The 22,927-nt window shown below is 32.4% G+C and overlaps 2 protein-coding genes across 2 annotated transcripts in view; one reads left to right on the top strand and one right to left on the bottom strand.

Moving 5' to 3' along the window:
• The window catches only part of LOC127863793 (uncharacterized), a 147,444-nt gene that overhangs the window by 62,904 nt on the left and 61,613 nt on the right, over positions 1 to 22,927 (bottom strand). The window lies entirely within an intron of this gene.
• LOC127863792 (uncharacterized) lies at positions 16,381 to 18,176 on the top strand. The gene is made up of 2 exons (XM_052403452.1): positions 16,381 to 17,073; positions 17,755 to 18,176. The coding sequence occupies exons 1-2, from the start codon at positions 16,543 to 16,545 to the stop codon at positions 18,016 to 18,018; spliced, it is 795 nt and encodes a 264-aa protein (XP_052259412.1). The 5' UTR covers positions 16,381 to 16,542; the 3' UTR covers positions 18,019 to 18,176.

The raw sequence follows: 22,927 nt of genomic DNA, 5'->3' as shown, positions 1-22,927 counted from the left end.
ATGGTGGGAGGTATTCTTGGGTGCGATGGTTGGATGGTATTTCAAACATAAAATAATAAAAAAAAAATTGGGGGGGGGGGTGGGGGAATAGTATAGTGTGAGGGTGTGGTGGTCATTTGTGAGATGATCTTAAAAAAAAATAGGGGGGGGGGGATTCAGGGGGGGGGGGATGATTCAGGGGGGGGGAGGGCACGAGGATGGTTTGGGTGGAGTCTATTGTGGTATGTCAGGTAAGAGTAGTTTTGTCAAAGTATCAATCAAATCTAATCATAAATAAAGAAGTTATGGCATTTTTAGCAAAATTTAATAATTTGACCTTGAGAGTCAAGGTCATTCAAAGGTCAAGGTAAAATTCAACTTACCAGGTACAGTAACCTCATGATAGCATGAAAGTATTTGAAGTTTGAAAGCAATAGCCTTGATACTTAAGAAGTAAAGTGGATCGAAACACAAAATTTAACCATATATTCAAAGTTACTAAGTAAAAAAAGGGCCATAATTCCATAAAAATGACATCCAGAGTTATGCAACGTGTCCTTTTACTGTACCCTTATGATAGTTTGCGAGTGTTCCAAGTATGAAAGCAATATCTATGATAATTTAGGGGTAAAGTGGACCAAAACACAACACTTAACCAAATTTTTAATTTTCCAAGTATAAAGGGCCCATAATTCCGTCCAAATGCCAGTCAGAGTTACATAACTTTGCCTGCACAGTCCCCTTATGATAGTTAATAAGTGTTGCAAGTATGAAAGCAATAGCTTTGATACTGTAGGAATATTGGACCTATACACAAAACTTAACCAAATTATCAATTTTCTAAGTATAAAAAGGGCACATTATTCTGTCAAAATGCCAGTCAGAGTAACATTACTTTGCCTGGACAGTCCCCTTATGATAGTTAGTATGTGTTGCAAGTATGAAAGCAATAGCATTGATACTTAAGGAATAAAATGGACCTAAACACAAAACATAACCAAAATTTTCAATTTTCTAAGTATAAAAAGGGCACATAATTCAGTCAAAATGCACGACAGAGTTATCTAACTTTGCCTGCCCAGTCCCTTCATGATAGTTAGTAAGTGTACCAAGTTTGAATGCAAAAGCATTGATACTTTCTGAAAAAAAGTGGACCTAAACGCAAAACTTAACCAAAATTTTCAATTTTCTAAGTATAAAAAGGGCACATAATTCAATCAAAATGCACGCCAGAGTTATCTAACTTTGCCTGCCCAGTCCCCTCATGATAGTAAGTAAGTGTACCAAGTTTGAATGCAATAGCATTGATACTTTCTGAGAAAAGTGGACCTAAACGCAAAACTTTACCAGACGCCGACGACGACGCAGACGCCGACGCCGACGCCAATGTGATGACAATAGCTCATATTTTTTTTTCAAAAAATAGATGAGCTCAAAAAAGTCTAATCTGCAAAATATTGTTGGTTTTGTGTTTGAGTGCCATGTGAATTTGCTCTCATTCGGATTAACTGTACGCCAGATGTCTATCAAATTGTAGTTTTCAATTATGTTATTCAGAATGTTTCTATTTTTTGAGTGTGTATAAAGGTTTCCCTTCCTTTTATCTAATAATGGATTAAGGACAATATTGACATCACCTCCGACTATAATGTTTTTATCATGGTTATTTATTATAAAAGATTGTAATGTTTCGTAAAAATTGGATTCATTTGTGTTAGGACCGTAAACGTTAATTAATGTTAATTGTTTTTCGTGTATTTTTATATCTATACTTGCTTGTCTACCAGTTATTATTTCGTTAAAGTTTTCAACTGTGATCCCTATATTATTTTGAATCAAAAAGGCAGTGCCTTGTTTATTAGTATGTTGTCCACTCAGATAGATGTCTCCATCCCATTCATCTTTTAAGGTTTGTGCTAAAGTATGTGTTAAGTGACATTCTTGTAAAAGGCATATGCTATAATTTTTTCATATAACCATTTGAAGATTTTTATGCGTTTGTCTTTATTGTTTAGCCCTTTTACATTTAAAGTACACATTTTAATACTCATATCAAAGATGGTTGAGTACTTGATTATTTTTTAGAGTGTCTGTCCAGTTGTTTTTTATTATAAGACATAGGTCAATGAAAGTTTTATATGTTTTGGTGTTTGATGTTAAAGTGATGTGTATGTATAAATATAGAAAACATTTCATCTTGACATATACAATGTAATAACGGGGAAGTAAAAAAACACTAGAAAAAAAGAACACAATAAACAAAAACAACAAAGAATAGAAACAAAGAGATGCAAAAATGGATAAAGGCATGCGATAATGGTATGGGGGTGTTATATAGTAAAGATATATCTGTCCAGTTTACTGTTTAAATATCTTAGACGAGAGTGAATTATGTAAAACGTTTACATATGATGTTATGAATCAAGAATCCACACACATACATACACACATACATTCATATACATACATATACATATGCATAAATACACACTCGTACACACATACATACACATATACATATAAACATATACACATATATATATATATAGCAATAAGATAAATTGCCTATTACAACACATCTCTTTTCGAAAAAGGAGAAATAAGAGCTTGATTTAACAACCATTATGTCAAAATATATTATTTATATAATAATTGTATATAAATCAATATATGCATTTACATTCGTTACGAAAAGGAAAAATATGTTACCAAATTTGCTGAAGTATGTTAATGTTTTATTCTAAAGGAGAAATAAGAGCTTGATTTAACAATCATAATGCCAAAATATATTATTTATATAATACATTGTATATAAATCAATATATGCATTTACATTCGGTACGAAAAGAAAAGATATGTTACCAAATTTGCTGAAGTATGTTAATGTTTTATTCTAACATTCATGTTGGTTACTGATATAGATATAGACTCTCCGATATATAGAAAATCCCTTCAAAATGAAGAAGTTTCTTCGGAGGAACTGTTTTCACAAAAAAAACAAAAACAAAGACAGCATCCAAGCCTCTGAGAAAACATCCCTTTCGAAAAGCGAAACATAAGAGATCGTTTCAACGGCCATAATTTATTATGTATAGACAAATAGGTTTATAATGCTTATTTGTGAATGTATAACTATACATATGCTATGCATAGAAAAAATGCTATGGTTGTTGAAAAGGTTTATTGCAAAGTAATTTTTTTTTGATTTGTAAGACATAAAACACTTTTGTTAATTGGATACAAAAATGCAAAAACGTCTATTTCAAACACAGGAAAAAGGGAGATTGTTTTAAAGCGGGTATATACGATCTTGTCAAATATTTATTTATTAATATAAAATGTGTAAAAACTTATTATACATATATTTCAATATAAACTAAAATAATAGTTAAGAAGAACATGTGTCGAAAAATGCTAAATAAGCCAGATATTTAATTCTGAAATCGAAAAAGGCTGTACAGCCGAATTCGCCAGCATGTATATCATGCATGTACGATGTGAATCTAAATTTAGTTTAACGGTTCATTTGAAATTCCTGCAGCGATATCGATTCATACGACACACGAACACTTACTAAAAAGACGAATGCATCGGTTATTGTAGGAAAATAATTACGAATTATCTTCGTCACAATCGGCTCGGGACGCTAATTTGTATTTGCTGTTTTTTATGAAATTCGTCTTAAATGTATCATTTTTCTTGCATATTGTGTGTTATTATAACATATTTGTATCAATATTTTACAATTCAGCACACATAAAAATCGTATATACCCGCTTTAAGTAATTTGAATGACAATTTATTCAATAAACTTATCCATTTTAATAAATGTTAATTAATAAACCAGGTTACAGTGTTTAATTTATTAGCGCATATGTATACTGTATATATATATATATATATATATATATATATATATATATATATATATATATATATATATATATATATATATATATATATATATATATATATATATATATATTTGTAAATTTTACATTTCTCGCTGCTAAGAAATAGTATTTACTTAGAAGAGAAAGCAGCAAAAATATATATATCAGATTAGTCTACAGTATTTAATTTATTAACGTATTGTTTATATATATATTATATATATTTATAAATTATACATTTCTCATTGCTAAGAGATAGCATTTTACTTAGAACGAAAACAGCAAAAATACTATGTCTATGGCTGTTTCCATATGTAAGTAATCTTCCGATGATTAAGAGGATGCCTAGATATGATATGTTACAAAATACTGAAGATATTTTAAATTGTCAAATTTATATATATGTGTGTGAATTACAAGCCATGCCATTATCATATCAAGATAGTGCATGCTTATAAAAAAAATTATATATACAGCGACGTTAGCCATATCCTAAGCGTATCATTAGGTCTATTGACAACAGTGATGTTGGCATGTCATATTTTCACAGACTTTTTGTTTTATTGTACTAGCATTGCAAATAGTCGATTTAAAAACTCTGGAAAAATTGTACTGCATGCAATAATAAGTTAAATTTTAATAATTTAAATATATTCAACACTTAAATTTTGTCTTTCTTAAATTATAAACGGTACAACAGGTTATACAAAGGGTATTTCACATTCAAGCATTTTGACAGATTGTTTAGTTTTTATATTATCGACGGTACAAAAGGTCATGCATGGGGTATTTTACACTCAACCATACTGACAGAGAACAAAACAATACGTGCGCATAGTGCCTGAGGCAAAAAACAAAGTGTTACTCAAGCGAGACAATTATTGATAGCGCAATACACTGTGGCAAGAAGAAAGTGTTCCAACGACAACAGGGTGATTTATGATCTATGTGGTGAGCTGTTTCGCCATGGCAAATTTATCCAGTGTTCGTATTCTTCAAATTTAACCATTTCAGTTTTGTTCGTGTGGTTTTTGTATAGGATCTTCCCGTTAGAATACCAAGCATCGCTAATTTCATCTGTCATTTTCTTTTTTACACACATGAGCACATGAAAATTTAATTTTGTCAGGTCATCGTTTATGTATATTGTACTCCCTTTCAGTTTCTTTGTGTTGGATAGAATGTCACTTTTGGTTTGCCGGCTTCTCAGTCGTACAATAATATCTCTTTTTTGGTTGTTCTTGTTGGGAAGTCGGTGTGCAATGCCGATATCTGCCATGGATATATTACAAATGCTGTTTTCACGAAGCGTTTTTATGACTTTCTCCGCAGATTCCCGTGATGTTTCCCTAGGGTTTGTATCTGCGATTCCTCGTACTTTTATGTTGTTGGCGCGTGAGTATTGTTCACATTCATTTTCGTATTTTTGTCTTTTTGCATCGACATTCTTCAGCTCTTGAATCACCTTGTCGTTTTTGTCCTTCTGGTTTGTTAAATCAGTGTCCAGAATTTTTGTCTGAGCTTTGAGCTTTTCTACTTCCTGTTCTTTTTCGAACAGCCTTCCCTCAAGGATTTCCACGCTTTTAATATCAGACTTCAAAAGATCTTCCTTAATTTCTAACAGGCTTTCCTTTATTGCTCCTTGTAGAGACCCGTCGCCTTTCACTAAGACGTTTTCAAGTTTTTTTGTTAAACGTGTTCAACTTGTCATCGAGTTTATCTAGCCTTAGATTGATTTTCTTCATTTGCGTGATAAAATCACAATTGTCTTCAAGAGAGTTTGCCATATCACCACTATTGTAATTACTTTTATCTTTTTTGAACAGTATACATTTGAATTGTTAAAAAAACGTTTTGGAGATTTTGTCATCTTTCACAGTTTTACTTATAATTTGATTTTGTATTGCATATCAAAAACATGAAAAAGAACTCCTTATCTTGCATTCCCATCCATTTATTCACCTTTTACCACGTTAAAAATCACATATTTTCAATTTTTTGAACAAGTCAAAAGTTTGTTTACTTCACTAGAGGTTACACACCACTAATTCCGCTATCATTATGATGATACACTAATGGAGATCCATTAGTGATCACCTGTAACAAAAGAAGAGTATATTGACATGTGACAAACAGGCCCTATCTCCTACAAATGACTCTCAAGCGTCCTCCCTCTTTTCTCACTACGATTTTTCGCAACCGCGATATATTTTGGACATGTTTTACAAGCAAATCCGATATTTACTGAAGCATTTTTATTTTTATTTTTTTTCAAAGTCAGGAATTGGCGAATTTAAGTGCTGACGAAAACGTCATTTTTATAAATTTTGGGCTTGCGAAAATAAATGGTTTCACAGTACATATGGGCAAATAGTGGTGTTATATTTTATTTCAGTAACCTTGAAAAAACCACGTCGATTACTACAATAACAGTATATACGGCGAAAGCACACGTACATGCACTCACATATATATGTATTTATTTATTTTTATTTTTTCAAATTTCGTAAATATTAACGTTTTATTTTACTTAACCATCCAACTGTAGTCTTGTAAGTAATAAAAATGAGAAAGTTGTGCTTTTGAATTTCAATAGTGCAAATTTATCTTGAAAATACGAACACGAAATAACACAAAATCATTTCAGAAATTACGTCCTAATTATGTATGGAAATCATATAAAAGATTGATAACTTTATCTGTTGACATTTTCATAACTAAATACGTAAGAAATATAGAACAAACACACTGGAATTATCAAGACGTAGTAATAATTTAAAATTTATCTTTACTTGCGTGAGTCTAGTTAAGTAGATATGAATGCTTGAACAAAATGCAGCCTAAGGCATAGAAGGACCTCGTAATCTTTGAAACACACATTGAGAACACTGTAGTTTATAATATAACATGGCCTCTTTATCGTTTGACATTCAAACTATTGATCCCATGATCTTTATATGTGACCAAAGCTGGGAAAATCAGTCTTGTGTTCAAAAAATCACATTTTGACTTTTTGGCAATTTTGGATTCTCTGAACATTGTTGTTCACAAAAATGATATAGATTTTTTATTTATCACATTCAAAACTAATTTTATGACCTTCCAAAGTGACCAACCCTACATTTTACCGTCACTAAAAGTTGTCATTTAATACAAAAAAAACAACGAAAATTTTCAAACAACAAGCACATTGTTTTATTAAAACAATAATCTTTCCTTTAGTCAAATACATAATTATAGTGCAATAAACTGACAACAGCATTATGGACATTTAAAATGTACCATTTGTGTTGCTATGGTAACCAATCTACATGTTAATAATCACCAGAGCACACAATCACGCCTTTTATAAATCTATGAATTGTATTTTCAATCAAGTGTTTGTTTAAATGCAAACACAACATTAATTTCACTGTTTTGTAACTAATACATGATGTATGTAATTGTTGTGGCACCATCAGAGAAGATCAGATGCGCATCTTAATGCATCTTCTTTTGGGGGGGGCAAAGTCTGTTTTTTGTTGCTCACCAGTAGCGTGTTTCGGACATGTCAAGTTTATGTTTCATCTATGCAACAGAATTCAGGAATGTTTTCAAATAAATACCACTGATGGTCCAGATCAAGCCCTTTGCAAAAATTTCTTATGGCAGGTTGTCACAGCTCACATTAACATTCACTTTCTCGACCTTCCTGAGAGTGATTCTGACTACTGGTGAGTCACTAAATTCCCTGCATTCCACAACACCGGGATGCTCCGCTGACACATGGGAAATGATGAAATTTAGTGACATTCTTTATGTGGTGAAACAATGTCGTAAAGTAATCCTTCCTGTCTTAGATAACAACAGGATTGGAAGAGTCCCCCACAAGCTGGGGGATGTTGTGGCCTGTCCTTGACGATAACCCCACAGACGCAGCGACATCAGACAACATTTCTGCATTGAAGTTTCTGTATCAAGATTACCATTTAATTAAGAAACAATTGCAAAATATAGTTTTCCTATCATCAAATTATTATTTTGTTGTTGTTGTTGTAATAGAAAACTACAAAGTTTGAAGGATGATTTTGCATGGGATTTTGTTTGCCATATCAAGAATTTCATACCAATAAAACAGCTGAAACTATTAAAATGAATATTTATTTTCCTGTTACAAGACTGACATAAAGTACCTACACACTATTTTTAATTGATTTATGTTTTATTATTTTTATATTTTATTACATGGCAGAACTATACAACTGGATAGACCTATGGAAATGCAAACAAGGTTTATCAAGAAGGATCATGCAGGTCACATACACCATACTGTGATAAGGAATTTACCTCCACTTTGACTTCCAGATGCCAAAGTGCCAATCTGGTGTAAACTTTGTATGTCTTATCAACATAAAGCTTAGTGTGATGCTTCTGTGTAAACCTGAAATGTTAAAAATAATTATTAAAAAAGGTCAGGCTACAATTTAGAATATGTATTTTGTAGTAATTGACTGACTCAAGAATGTTGACTCATTTCAATATATTATTTTAAGAGAATTTTCCTTTTGGGATTGATACCAGAGTAATTTTTTTTTAAATATATTTACTACATATCAACATGCTTTACCATTTTGCAATTGCATTACTGCAAACAAATATTTTTAACAACAGGTTTAGCTAAATTAATTTCTCAACATTAAAAAAAGCTATCAGAAACACAATAACTAAGGGCTTGTTATTACCTACAAGAACTCTCCACAGAAGGTACCAGATGACTATGTTGTTTTTATTTTGGCCGCAACAGTTGTCACACTGAAAGTGAGAATGCTGTTCGCCAAGACCGTAACTTCCCAACCTGTAGAATATCAAATTATTGGTTATTTATCTACATAACACTTTTTTTATAATAATAATTATTTATTAAATTTGTGCTTAAACATTTATAAAAAGTAAACCTTAAATTTGTTTTGTTTATCAGCTTCTGCCACAAGAAGTTTAGACTGTTTAATAAAAGCAGTATCTGATGTTTTTTTTGACAGCTTCTACATCAATATCAATATCAGACTCATCATGGTTTGACTCAAGGTCACTTTCATCACAGGAGTTTGAAATTCTATCAATATAGCTAATCTAATGGCTAAATAATTTTTTTTATACCCCTATATAGTATAAAGACTAGTCTTATACTATATAGGGGTATAATTTTTTATTTTTATTTAGCCATTAGATTAGCTATATTGATAGAATTTCAAACTCCTGTGCTTTCATAATCATCTACCACATCAAACAAATCTTGAGTAGCGGGGTGAGAAGTTTCAAAATAAAGATAATTTACATTCGATAAATCGTTTAAATTTAAAAACGAAGTGTCCTGGTCTTGTGAAATTTCACATGGAATAGTGTTGGTGTTAATAAATTGAGACATGATATTTTAAAGTCAAATTTAAATCTTCCACCATTTCATGTAAACAATTCAGTTGCTATCGTACAGTTTACTTCCGGGTCAAACTTGCGAGTCGCGAAAATTAATCACAAAGCCAAAATACACATATATCTTTCACTTACCTATTTAAAGCATGTGGAAATATCATTTCCGAACCTTCTTCGATTGAAGACATCCATTAGTACACGATGTCATTTTGATTTACAGCGTTTAATTGCCATTGAAAATGAACACTACGAGACGGGTTGCGCTACCTGTGAACTGCGCAAACGATACAGTGTCTTTCAAGGGGAATAATTTGAATTAAATAAGCGGATTACAAACCACCAAATGTGCCAGTGTTTAAAGGACATATTCATGCTATGTTGTGGAAATTTTCAAAGCATGTCATAAATTATGAGCCGAGAAATTGTATGAAAAAGACGAAATATCCAACGCATTTTCGTACAAGATTTTTATCTCGCGATTTCCCGACATAAACGTCAGCGTACACAAGACTGATTTTCGCTGACGACGTCACATATGAGGTGCCCCTTAAAACAATAAAACACACGAACATATTTGAAGAGTGGTTGTTTGCCGGAGCTGAACATAAACACGTTCTCACCGATACGCGTTTCTGATTTCCGCACTTAATTGGCGTGTACTTCTGCCAACGGCCTATCAACCATAATGATGTTAAATAACTTGCGTAGAGCGTGACTTACATATCAATAACGAACTGAACTGAACAATACTTTATTTATCCCAGGTATACATAGATACAACATGGGGAACATATATATACATGTTACAAAATACATATCATGTTTCCAGTTCAAGTGTGGTACATTTTGTTGTATGGGGGAAGTCATATAAACAATATGAATCAACTTGCAGCTTATATATATATATATATATATATATATATATATATATATATATATATATATATATATATATATATGCTTTGATATTTTATATTATTAATTCTTAATACGGTAAAGATGGAATAAGCATGTTAACAAAATGAACGTTTGTAATAATAGTAAGCCATGTAATAGTAATCACAACAACGGCGAGATAATAATTACAATAATAATAATAATAATAAATAAATAAATAATAATAACAATAATAATAATGCGATGAAGAAGAAGAATCAACGTCAATGTCATAATCATAATAATCATAATTATAATAATGGCACACTTACAAGTGACAAAAAGCATCAGGATAAGGAATGATTTTCGCGATCATTAATCAAGCAAATATTTAACAGTGTAACAGTGTAGGTTGCTCTCGAAACAATAATCAGGCGTTTAATATTGTGTTTTCAAAGTAAACTCTTTTTAAGAAAAAGCTATTTTTAACAAATATGAATAAAGATATGCTATGTATTGTATATATGAGTAAATACATCTCGCAGTTAAACATCGTACTGTAATAATATAGGCGACAGGTGGCTACGCCGCTGCGCTATTTACATACGGGTCTTTGCGACCTCGTTTGAGACAGCGTGCAGTTAGAATTGTACATTGCCTCGTGTGCAGATTATCGGCTATGGAAGGCGCGTGTGTTTTACAGAGTTCAAGTGCTAAGTTAATTGGATACTGCTCGAGAAATTAAGGTAGGTCATTTTACAGTTGAAAAGTAAATGCTATTACAAAGTACATACATAAGGGTTATAGGCGTTCGATAGAAGTGAATTGTTTAAAAGCAAAGTAAGTGAGAGTTGATGCATTGGCGTTTGTTGTTGTTGTTTAAGAAATAAGTGTTCAACGAGCTTAGTCATTTATTGGTTTTGTCATGTGATTTGTGTAACCAATAAACATTAACTTCGCATTCGTTTCGAAATCCATGGTGGTAGAGGTATAGTTTATCATAGTTATATTAATACAATGTTGTAGTGAATGAACACTCAAATGTAACGAACTGCGTGAGTACATTGTTATTATTTGATGTTTCTAATAGGTAGTATATTAAAATAAAATTGTACATCATCATCCTCATCATCATCCTCATCATCATCATCATCATCATCATCATCATCATCATCATCATCATCATCATCATCATTATCATCATCATCATCATCACCATCACCATCATCACCATCATCATCATCATCACCATCATCATCATCTTCTTCTTTTTCTTCTTCTTCTTCTTTGGACATCATCAGCATCATTATCATCTTCTTCTTCCTCTTCTTCTTCTTTTTCTTCTTCTTTTTCTTCTTTTTCTTCTTCTTTTTCTTATTCTTATTTTAATTCTTATGATTCTTATTCTGATGATTCGTATGATAATAATTATTTTTATTTTGTTATTATTATTATTATTATTATCATTATTATTATTATTACTGAAGGCTTATAGTTGTTTTATGCGCGTTCATAATTTTATATAGTGTACAATAATTTAGTGGCTTATTTGCACATAAAAAACACACCAAAAATCCCTTCAGTGATATTTTGAACATTTCAATAGATGTTATGGTATGTTCAATTAAGACTCAAAATTTGGCTGAAAAGAATTCAATGGAGAGACGAGTCACATCGATTATGAGGCGTATTATCACTCCATCTTTCTGTGCTTGGGTTCGCACTGGTGCGATCAAATTCCACGTTGCTTTGTGTGAAACAGCTACAGTCGATGGGTGCAAGCGGATTTTAGTGAGTAACGGATAGGTTTAACGTTTTTTGCAAAATACTTTTATTGATGTCAAGATTTATAGTTTTCAATGAATTAAATACAAAAAGCCTATCATTGTTAAGTCGATTCATGTTTTTGTTGACGTGTGTCAATGTTTACAACTGTTTCTTTTTTCGAAAGCAAAACAGGGTCACGTTATGCACGCACCGTTTTTGTGACGACAGAAAAAGTGCAGACGAATGGTTTCTTCAATTTTGCAGATTTTGTTTGGTAAACATAATGTTCATTGATGTAATATTTTAGTATTATGTGTCCTTTACAAACGTAAGAATGCTCAGAAACCAAATTGATACGTACCATATAAAATAAGCATTAAAGCTGCAACTCGGGATATGGTGAATAACGGACATGTGGTGACCCATATTCAGGAAGGTGGGTATTGTCTAAAAAAATAAACTCAATTAAAATGTCCAATACACATGTGGTTGGCGTGTGGCTATGATATTAATTAGTGAAAACATCATTTTATATGAAAAATAATCAAATCATAACGAAAGATCGATTTCTATATATAACAAGGAATTCAGCTCAAAATGACCCGAATGTAGGGTGCATCGCTTTGCACAGCCATTACTTCATTAATTGTGCAGTGATTTCCGTGAACTTGGTCTTATTAAACGCAAAAATGAATTTCCTTTCTGGAAATGTATATATATTGCAATTATGTTTTACGGATGCTGTGTCAAATTTCAAGAAATAACACGATACACATGTAATCCGATAAAGACCTAAGCGATCCGGCAATGGCTGAATCAGTGTACCATGATATTCGCGCTGCAATCAAATAATACTTTTTCGGAAATTTAAAACCGCTGGCATGTTTCAATGGGAAAGACATGTATCTATCTAGGTTTAATGGTTTAATTACTGAATGCATGGTGTTTACGTTGAAATGAGACTCGAAGTCCTTAGCTATCCGTTATACACCAATTGACTGTATCATGATACACTCTTGATTGCCTTATGATCGCTGACATTTATTTTCAAGTGCTATTGAAAATGGTCGAGTTATTTAAAAGCGATATACATTTAATAACAGTCTAAAGCTCTATTTCTCGAACAACAGTTACATACGCGAATTTAGATAAAATAATTATTAAATATAGATTCAGACATGTACAAAGTCTCAAAAGTGTTTTTAAGACAGATCACAGTATATGTCAAACACGTGGTAAACAACAAGAGCATTCCTCAATATTCAAAATGTGATGCATCATTTAAAATCCCATATTTTATCATCACTATTTCACAATATTGTGCTGGTTCTTTCTCCTGTTTGTATACGCAAGTAATCAGCATTATGAATGGATTTGTTTTTAAACCGCTATGATTATGCTGAATGTTGGTCTATTTTTTAAAGGATGTTTTTGTTTCCTTGTAAGTATTGAACAGTTAGACAGTCAAATCAAACCCAGTCTAGGGACAATGTTTATGACTTAAGCTTCAGAAAACTTGGTAAGAATATTAATCTTGACAATATTCAGGCCAAGTTTGAATCTGGGACAGATGCATCTGAAAACTAGATCACCTGGTAAAAAACATGTATTTATAAAACCAACTTGTTACCACTCTAGGGAAACGAATGAATCTTGATAAAATTTGATCAGAATGGTCCTTAAAAAGCATTATTATTAAACACTGTATTATTTTTTAAGACTGGCTAAAATCTGTACAGTAAAGATTATCTTATAATCTATTTTGGACAAAGGACTTGTATTTTTACATGTTTCAAAATTAATTAAAGCAACATGCAACTATGATTTCGTTCAATTACACCACGAAAATACAAAGTTAAGACATGGACATGCATATGTCATCTGAGGTTCATGACACCATGTTGTAAGTAAGTATTTGTTTGGACATCAATTTATCATAACGTTATAGTCGGCGAGCGCTGAATAAAAGGGAAATTTAACATCTGGCAAAAAATGCTTAAACGGAGAGTGTCACTTTCGGTGCGAACAAATAAAGTATGACAATAACAGTAGTAACGAACATTTATTAAATGTGTAACAATGCATTCATCTTGATGTGTTTTAAAACATTAACGTAAATTTATTCTGAAACAAGTCCGATGTCTGATTCTTTTTCTTCTTGAATAATCGTTCGCGAGCATGTGCCATCTAAAAAATATGTGTGGTTACCCCATAAGAACTGAGCAAGTACATTGTGTTTAATACCGAGTTAATGTTTTATTTTTTGTCTTGGTTGAAAACATGCACGCCGATTTCTTTACATAGACATTTATTAAACGAATAATAATCTGTATACATTTTTCGTTATCTCTTAAAAAAAGTTTGCCATTAAAAATCATATTTAAGGTCAGATTTCAAGTCCTTTTCCAAGAGAATGTTATTAAAGCTCGGATTGTAAGCTCTTTTAGGAACACAATATAAAAGGTCCGATTTCAAGCTCTTTTAAATAAATAAAAAAAAGAAGATTATCTTACATATTTTGAAAATCGTTATTAAATCGTACAAACTCGATACCTTCATACACTTGGAGACTTTTCAAACGCATCACGTATTGAAATCAATATAGCCTCCTTATTTTAAAACGGATTTTGTGGAAATTTGGACTGAGATTCATTCAACACATATCTAATATTTCATGTAAATTTAATAGAAATTGATCAACAATAAAATATCAAACATACCAATTAACAAAATTACTGCAAAAGTTAAAGTCTCAAAATCGCACAACGTAAAATAATTATGTGAAAAGTGCCACGCAATAACAAACATGTCTTAATGGCCGACTGGCTTGCAATCATTTTATCCTGAATATTCATACGAGCCATATTTTTTTTAAATTAATGTTATGTTTTCCTGGTTTGAAACCACCGAGAAGGATACACTTGAAATTAAATTTGATAGCGTTGCACTACACTTGGTGACTTTTCTAACGCAACGTTTTTCAAACTTAAATATCTCAATAATGAGTTAATATATTGGTTTGAAATTGTACGTGTGATCATTTGACTACAGTATGTACAATCATACGATAAAATGATTCATCCGTGACGATCGGACGCTTTAGCAAGTGGGAAAGGTATCCTGCAACATGCCGATTGCGCGGTTGCTCTCCTGAATTGTATCCGATAAATATTGATTTTTCATGTTTTTCTGGTATATCAACCCACCTCAAATGAAGAAATTAAAAATAATTTAGAATCGTATCTCGTTTCCACATGTTAAAAGATTAAACTACACATACCCTACGAGCAAAAAAGCATTCGATTGTTACGGATGAATGATGTTATCTTAATCTTGCACATAATACAGTCAAATGATCACATGTGCAATATTACATCAAAATCTAAACACGTTACTGGGATATTCAAGTTTGAAAAGTGTTGCGTTAGAAAAGTCTCCAAGTGTAGTGTAAACCTTTTTCAAATGGTTTAGACTACCACCATGGGAAGGTGTGAGAAAGTGTGAGAACATAAACGTCGAACGACATTTGTGCATGTTGTACTATGCTATAAAATACAAATTTGAAAATGCTAGATTTGGAGTAACGCATGCCAGGTTGAAGTTCATGTCCAAGTTTACAAGGTATATCGAACGTTGTACTCCGTTAACGGGCAATGACTACATGTGCAATGACGCACTTAATCACTCCGTCGTCTGTTTTCGAAATCATTGTGTTTACAATGTCTTTATTTCCAGGCTGCTTTGTGTTTCCCAACGTGCACGTAACTTATCTTTATAGATTGTTAAATCCCAAATTTGAACTTTGATCTTTTATTAGCCTTTATAATGCGCAGTTTTAAACTGTTGAAATACATTTTAGTACTGGTGTTTTCATACTAGCAATTAAACTAAGTTTTACAATACAACTTATAAAAGTACTCACACACATTTTGAGATTTAAACGTTGACGTAAAATAATAACGTTAACATTTACCGACTGGCATTTCATTTTTCACAAAATTACTGGACCAAAACATGTGGTTTATTAATATTTAATAAGAGCGATTATGTAATTGTACAAAAGCAAACTCAGACTTATGGAACATACAACTAGCGACTGTTTCAATTGTGAAAATCATCGTTCAAACACAAATATCCGCAAATCATTTTTGTATTTTTCTTGTTTTGAAATACCAAAACAAAGGTTTCTTATTTATCGATTAGTCTCAAACCAGTATGGTGTTCTGAGAATCGCAAATGAAGATGTTTTATTATATGTGATATAAAAGATGCACATCTAAGCGACATAATCCTACTATCATTTATATAGGATTTTGTAGGAGATAAGCTTATATTTATACAGTCGGCCAATATATGTTAATAAATAGATTAAATGCATGCTTATGAATCTATAACATATGTATAAACACTTAGTGTTAGACGGGTTTGATCAAAACCCATTTCGTGAGTTTTGTACATGAACTTATTGTTTGCAGATGACAAATGAAAACCACTGAAAAGAGTATATAATCGGAGTCAAGTTTGAACATCGGAATCTGACGTATAAGGGAAATGATGTCGTGTTTATACATGTCCATCATCGTACGCACAACTGAACGGTTCATGTTATAATAGCAGGATGGCCGCCAAGAACAACGTGTTCACCGACAAGGAGACTATAAATTGGTTCAATGCGTCCAAAGCACTCAATGTGGCGAAGCAAGGACTTACTAACTTTCTTGACACACAATTACAGAATGTACACGCCGCTGTTGGTAGAAGTTGTGGAAACTGTCCGATCGAAAAACTCATACCATGTCCCACTAACCCATATTGTAACAAGAAGAAACGAAATTATTGTCCTTTTCACAAATCACAGAAACCACAGCCATGTCCAACAAGTGATCACGTAAAACAGAATATCATATTACAGCACAGATACCATGGGCCGTCCTGGAGAAACACTCGTGCGGAAAACTGGGCACAGGACTATTGGGAAATAGGAAAATGCTTCCTCCCTCCAGACGGATATAGCCATGTTTGCTCGGTCCAGGAATCAGACTTCAATGGCGTGATAAGCATTATGTTGAATTGCCTATACTTCCAGACATGTCTCTCTTTATCCTGTCTATCACCTCCACCACCTGATAAACAATGTCCACTAGAAAAGGTTATACAATTTAAAATCAAGAGTTTAATGCATATACAGTATTGTGTCTCTTTCGTTCACTAATAACTGAATGTAATAACGAAAATCAGGGAGACATTTACACAGTGTTTGGAATATTTCATGTGATTAATTTATATCATATGACTTTCTTATTATTGCATACACGCTTACATTCGTATTTCATGTATTTGTAAATTACACCGAGTATATACGATCTTCGTTTTAACAGATAAAACTATGATGATTCAAAAAAAAAAAGAATACAAATTAAGTAGAAGTAGTAGCAGGATACAAATTAAATAAAAGTTGTTTTTTTCAATCGCACATAATTTTGTGCTGTGCAGTAGAAAACTCCTTCATGTTCACACGGCAGGTCCTATATTAGCAAATCCGTATAAGCCTTCTTAAATTCGGTTATACACATAGACGCACTTTTGATTCTACAACAAATACAAGTGAACGTTACGGTTTAAAAATGTATATGAAGTAATTATGTTTGATTGATGTTACTTTACAAAGATATTTAATTAATTTTTACTTATTATTTAATATTCCTCGGGCATATTAATATGTTTATTAAGATTGCGAAAATAAAATGCTGACATTTAAATAGTGTATACTCAAACTTCCGTATTGGATAAACATACAACTTGCTCATTTACCATGATATATTGTTCTTAGGTCCGTCAGATCGGCCGAGATGTACGTCACACATCCGACAACAAGGTTACAGATGCTGACCTACAGGACTATTTCCAGACCCTGTCCACGCTACTGGCTGATCCAAACTGCTTACAACATGATCCCTCAGCAACCATTGCATGCACGACTCTTAGAGATGTAAGTCTAAGGGACCCGTTTACATTTACAAATTTAAATCAGTTTGTGACATCTTTTAAAATTACAAAAATAACGCACAATAACAAAATAACTTATTATAAATGATCAAAATAACATTAAGGCCATATAAATGTTTTGTGAAATAAGATGGTTTCCCCACAACGTGGAAGGAATGAAGCATTACACTCGTCCGTTCGTTCGTACGTTCTTTGAAACGTAAGTCCATCACGAAGATTTTCATTGAACTGGTGATTTCGCATAAATATTCGCCCTCTTGTCTATGTTTAAACTTTAAAATATATAACCACCCAAAATGAGTTTACTTTGTTCTCTTAAATTACAGAACGATATTGCTCACATTTTCACAGCTTATTGCCTTTCCTGTGTAAGTAATCTTAAAGGACGTCATCGTAGCTGCTTTGTACTTATTGGAGTGACAAATTTAAGGGCGCAAGTTGCAAGATGTAGACGCGCATGATTTTCAAAAACAAAATATGTGTATTCTGTCCAAAAAGGTGGATAAAGCTTTGTGGTTAGGAAACAGAAGCGACGAGCCACCTAATAAATGTAATTATTTATATTAATATTATATGTAACTATTGATAAACATATATACTTTCACACTTGTATCCGGACACGGATTCATTAATTAAAATATGAACATATACATTGTATATAAATAGAGTAGTATGCTGACAGACGGTGAAAGCCTTGTGGAGGGTTAATTAATTTCTGTATTTGCGTTGAATGAGTGTAGAATACAAATACAGTATCAAACGTTATCATTTCACTGAAGCTAGAATGATATCGTAACATTTGATAATTTCATTCTGGCTTGAATTTTTCGACTATATTATACAATAGGAACAAAGATGGGCCAAATTAATACATATTTTACAATGACCATAGCATCATTATCCAGGGGAAGATCTTGTATACCGTAAACAAAAACCTTTAGACTTAACAAAGATATACAGTGACCTAGCAGAATTTGAGAGCAGGATGCGTCTTGCATAGTATTTCAATAATGATGAAAATCAAGAAAGAGAAGATGAAATAAAAGAGTATTTGAGAAAGCCATTGGAGAAAGCCATTTTACCCAAAAATATGAGAAAAGTGGCCGGACGCTTATATAGACGTATTAAAGATTTAAAGTATAGCATACAAAACGGACAGTCAAATATCGCTATTAAAAAAAACCGGCATTATACACCTAACTTAATTAGCGTCATATGTAGAAAAACGAAAGAATGCATTTGAAGACAACGAATCATATAAACAACTGATATCCATTATGAAGGAAACAGAATTGTCATAAAAATACACAAGAAAGGCAACCCATATAGAACAATATTCTTGAACGAGATTTCTTGCATGGAAACAAGTACTGAAACAATAGTAGAAGTAGCAGAAAATGAGTTAGAATCACATGTATTAAGTAGAGACACCAATATACATCAAAGGCACACAGATGCTTAAAAATGTTTAAGAAAGACAAGTTGCTGAACCATTACCAGAAGGAACTATTGTGTACTGTTTTATGTTATGACAAATCCAAAGAAAGAGAGACAATGTTAAAGCAGATAACAGCTTGTTCAGACCATCAACACAGAAGCAATAATAGAAATGATACAACAAATTTATCGGTCTATATTTTGATTGAATTTTAATGGCAATACTACAGACAACGAGAGGAAGTAGCTATAAGATGAAAACGTAAAATCGTTGTTGTTGTTGCGTGCTGTTACATGAGCAAATTGAATGAAAGATTATTATTACCGATATTCTAAAAGTGATTCATAGATTATTATTTTGCACTATGGACGCATCGAACAAATGTTTTTACACAATGTTTTGAATATGAAAAGAAAATATATGAACACATCAAAGTAGAAGACACAAAAAATCCACGGTAAGCTTGTAAAAAAGAAACTTATTATTACGTTTAACCAACTGGTAAGCCAACTAGTAAACATCAATATTTCAAATATTAGATCATCGAACATTTGTCATGACAAATTTTTTATGGACTTAGAGCATGATTAAGAAATATGTTCTGACGAAAGAAAACACATCAAACTCCCAAAAAGACGTAAGCATACTTGCACAAAAAGAAGATATCCAAGTAATTTTTATAGAACATGAATAATCCCGAATGGATGTTTTAAAAAAGAGGAGACTTACTTCAGAAGAAAAAAGTAAATCAGATAACAACAGAGTACCTATTTCAACGTTCTCCCAAATATCCACGCAATAATTCGAAAATTTACAAACAAGCTTAACAAATTGGACCGATTCCAAGATTTTTCAATAGTTGTGTACAGACGTGAAAACAATATTTTTCATGTTTCAACAAATACTAGATCATGCAAAAATGCATTGTTTGTGGAATCTTAAAAAAGTTTCCATATCAAACCCATAATCAAAATGCCAAATTACGTGACGAAACAAAACTTAAACATTTACCACATAGTGCATAGAATAGTTTGCAACGATTGCAAGAAGATTTTGCAGGTATCGGAGTCCAGCAAAACATTAAAAGAACGGGCCAAGGAGCATGCGAATGACGTGCGACTACGGAGAGATAAACCCATTTAGGAACACCTCAATAGTCGAGACCACTTTAAGCCTCAGCGTTAGCGCAAATGCGTGACAGTCCCCACTAGTATTGACTATTTAAGGAGTTATATTGGATTCAAGAGTTTAAATCAGTTAAAAACATTGACTTTATTTTTTCTAGCATGGGGTGTTAAAACATGTAAACATGTAGTCCAAGGATTGGTGTTGTAATTTTGCTAAAGGCGCCATGTCGAAATGTTTTTAGAGCAGTGTTTCCGTAAATTTGATAAAAGTTTTGATGCTCGAACGATAATAAAGGGAGTATTATAAAAGGATTCAATATTTTCACTTAACTCACTGAAGGTCCTTTCTGTAATATGTGATGGTATCGTATATGTGAGGTTACAATTTACAAAATCGTATGACGCTCAATCATATCTTTCGCATTTGATAAATTCAATGTGCATGAGCAAGACATTTAAAGTTTATTTTAAATAAATTGTGTTTTATTTCGTTGTTAGATTGTTTTTCCTTTTCACTTTGAGTCATATTAAAGATTCATTTATTTATTCTCGTGGCTCCGAAACTCTCGAAAACAATATATGAACACTCATGAAATGCTAAAAAGACTTCGCACGGAATCAATTATTCATCTAGCAGTATTCTGTACAATATGACTGGGCATATTAACATATTTGGTTTGGTCTAAAGCAACTAAATAATCTTTCGGATTTAGATTCAGTTGCAGAATTATCACATGTCCATCGAAGAATGGGAAGAATACGAACGAGGCAAAGCAGGTAAGTTAAACAGGTTTGTTTCCTTATACATGTACTAATTATTATCGCAAAACGAAAGCGAACCATAGTTGGAAACAAATATGGACACGTGATCCATATATTTCATATATACAAAGACGTGTACATTTACAATTAATCCCTAAGGAGTTGTCTTTAGCTACACTTCTTACCTGCTCATCAACCTTATGTTCTTGTTAAGGCTTGTTTTAATGCCCCCGAAGGTGGGCATATGGTGATCGCATGTCCGTCCGTTTGTCTGCCTGTCTGTCCGTCTGTCTGTCCGTCACACTTTGCGTTCAGGTTTCGATAAATGCTCATAACTTCTATGTCGCTTCAGATGTAACCTTCATATCTATAATGCAAGTGTTTATGGAAAAGGCCTTTCCATACGCACACAAATTGTGACCCCTTTGACCTTGACTTTGAACTTAGGGTCCGCGTTTAGGTTTCAAAATCTGCGTTTAGGTTTCGAAAAAGCGTTTTTCGGGGGCATATGTCATCATATGGTGACAGCTCTTGTTTTGTAAACAAAATCCATATAAGTATGTAACTTTCGATTGTTTTTACTTGGAATTTCACATACGTTTTATGCTAGTTCACTAAAAAGGCTCATTACTCTGGCCTGCAATTAAACGTAAATATAACAATTTAAAGTTAATATGATATATGGAATACTAATTAATATTAGTTGAAATTTTTAAATATAACTATTATAAAACTATAAGTGAAACTTCTCCCGTGTGATTTTGGGGTAGATATATACTTTTGATTAAAACAAAATGTACATAGTGATATATACTAGTCAGCAGACTGATAATCGAGCGCGTTATTAAGGAACACGTCTTTGTCCAGAAATTTTATCTGGACTATGTATTATACCTACAATCTGTACTGCTTGCTGGGTCTTAGGCGTTTGCGAAATCCTAGGGTTAAGGTTTGCGTTTATTCACTTTAAATCTCTGCAAATACTGCATGTATTTAATTAAGACTTCGCATACTTAGTCATTATGTTAGGTCCCTGCCAATTGAGCAGAATTGTGCCTAATGTTAATATTAAGAAAAGTCAGGTTTAATATTCGTGTACAAGATGCAATTTAAGATAAGGTTAACGTTAAACAATTGGAAATTTCTGTACTACTTTTATATAAAATTGAAAAAAAATGTCATACATACCAAGACGTTAAACTCTGATTTGCAATTTTGCAAACATATGTTGCTTCGAATTCTTCTAGTATCAGAGATTTGTTTGTGTGTGCAAGTATAAGTTGATGAAACTACAACGAATAAATGCTTGTAACGTTTTTCAATTTTTTTTTTAAGTATTCATTTGAGGCATTTTGCAAGGCCCATTTCTCTGATTTTCATTTAACAGTATTAGTATACGTTCATAACATAACCAAATGCCAAATCAAGGTCTGCATGCATCAATACATCTGTGCATTCATTAAATGTACTCAATTGCAACTGCTCCCCGTCTTCAAGGTTACTGACCAAGGCTCTTATCTCTTATCTGCGACTGAGTAGGCTGATATAAATAAGGTACATAGTATTGGCATAACTCTAAAACTAACCATGTGACTTTGTACCTTTTACTAACACTTATCGTTAGTTAAATATTGTGTAAATAGTAAAAGGCGATCATTTTGGATAGCTCA

Source organism: Dreissena polymorpha, unplaced genomic scaffold, assembly GCF_020536995.1.
Source record: "Dreissena polymorpha isolate Duluth1 unplaced genomic scaffold, UMN_Dpol_1.0 chrUn038, whole genome shotgun sequence".
NCBI lineage: Eukaryota > Metazoa > Mollusca > Bivalvia > Myida > Dreissenidae > Dreissena > Dreissena polymorpha.
Note: the sequence above shows the minus strand (reverse complement) of the source record. Positions and strands in the feature narration are given on the sequence as shown.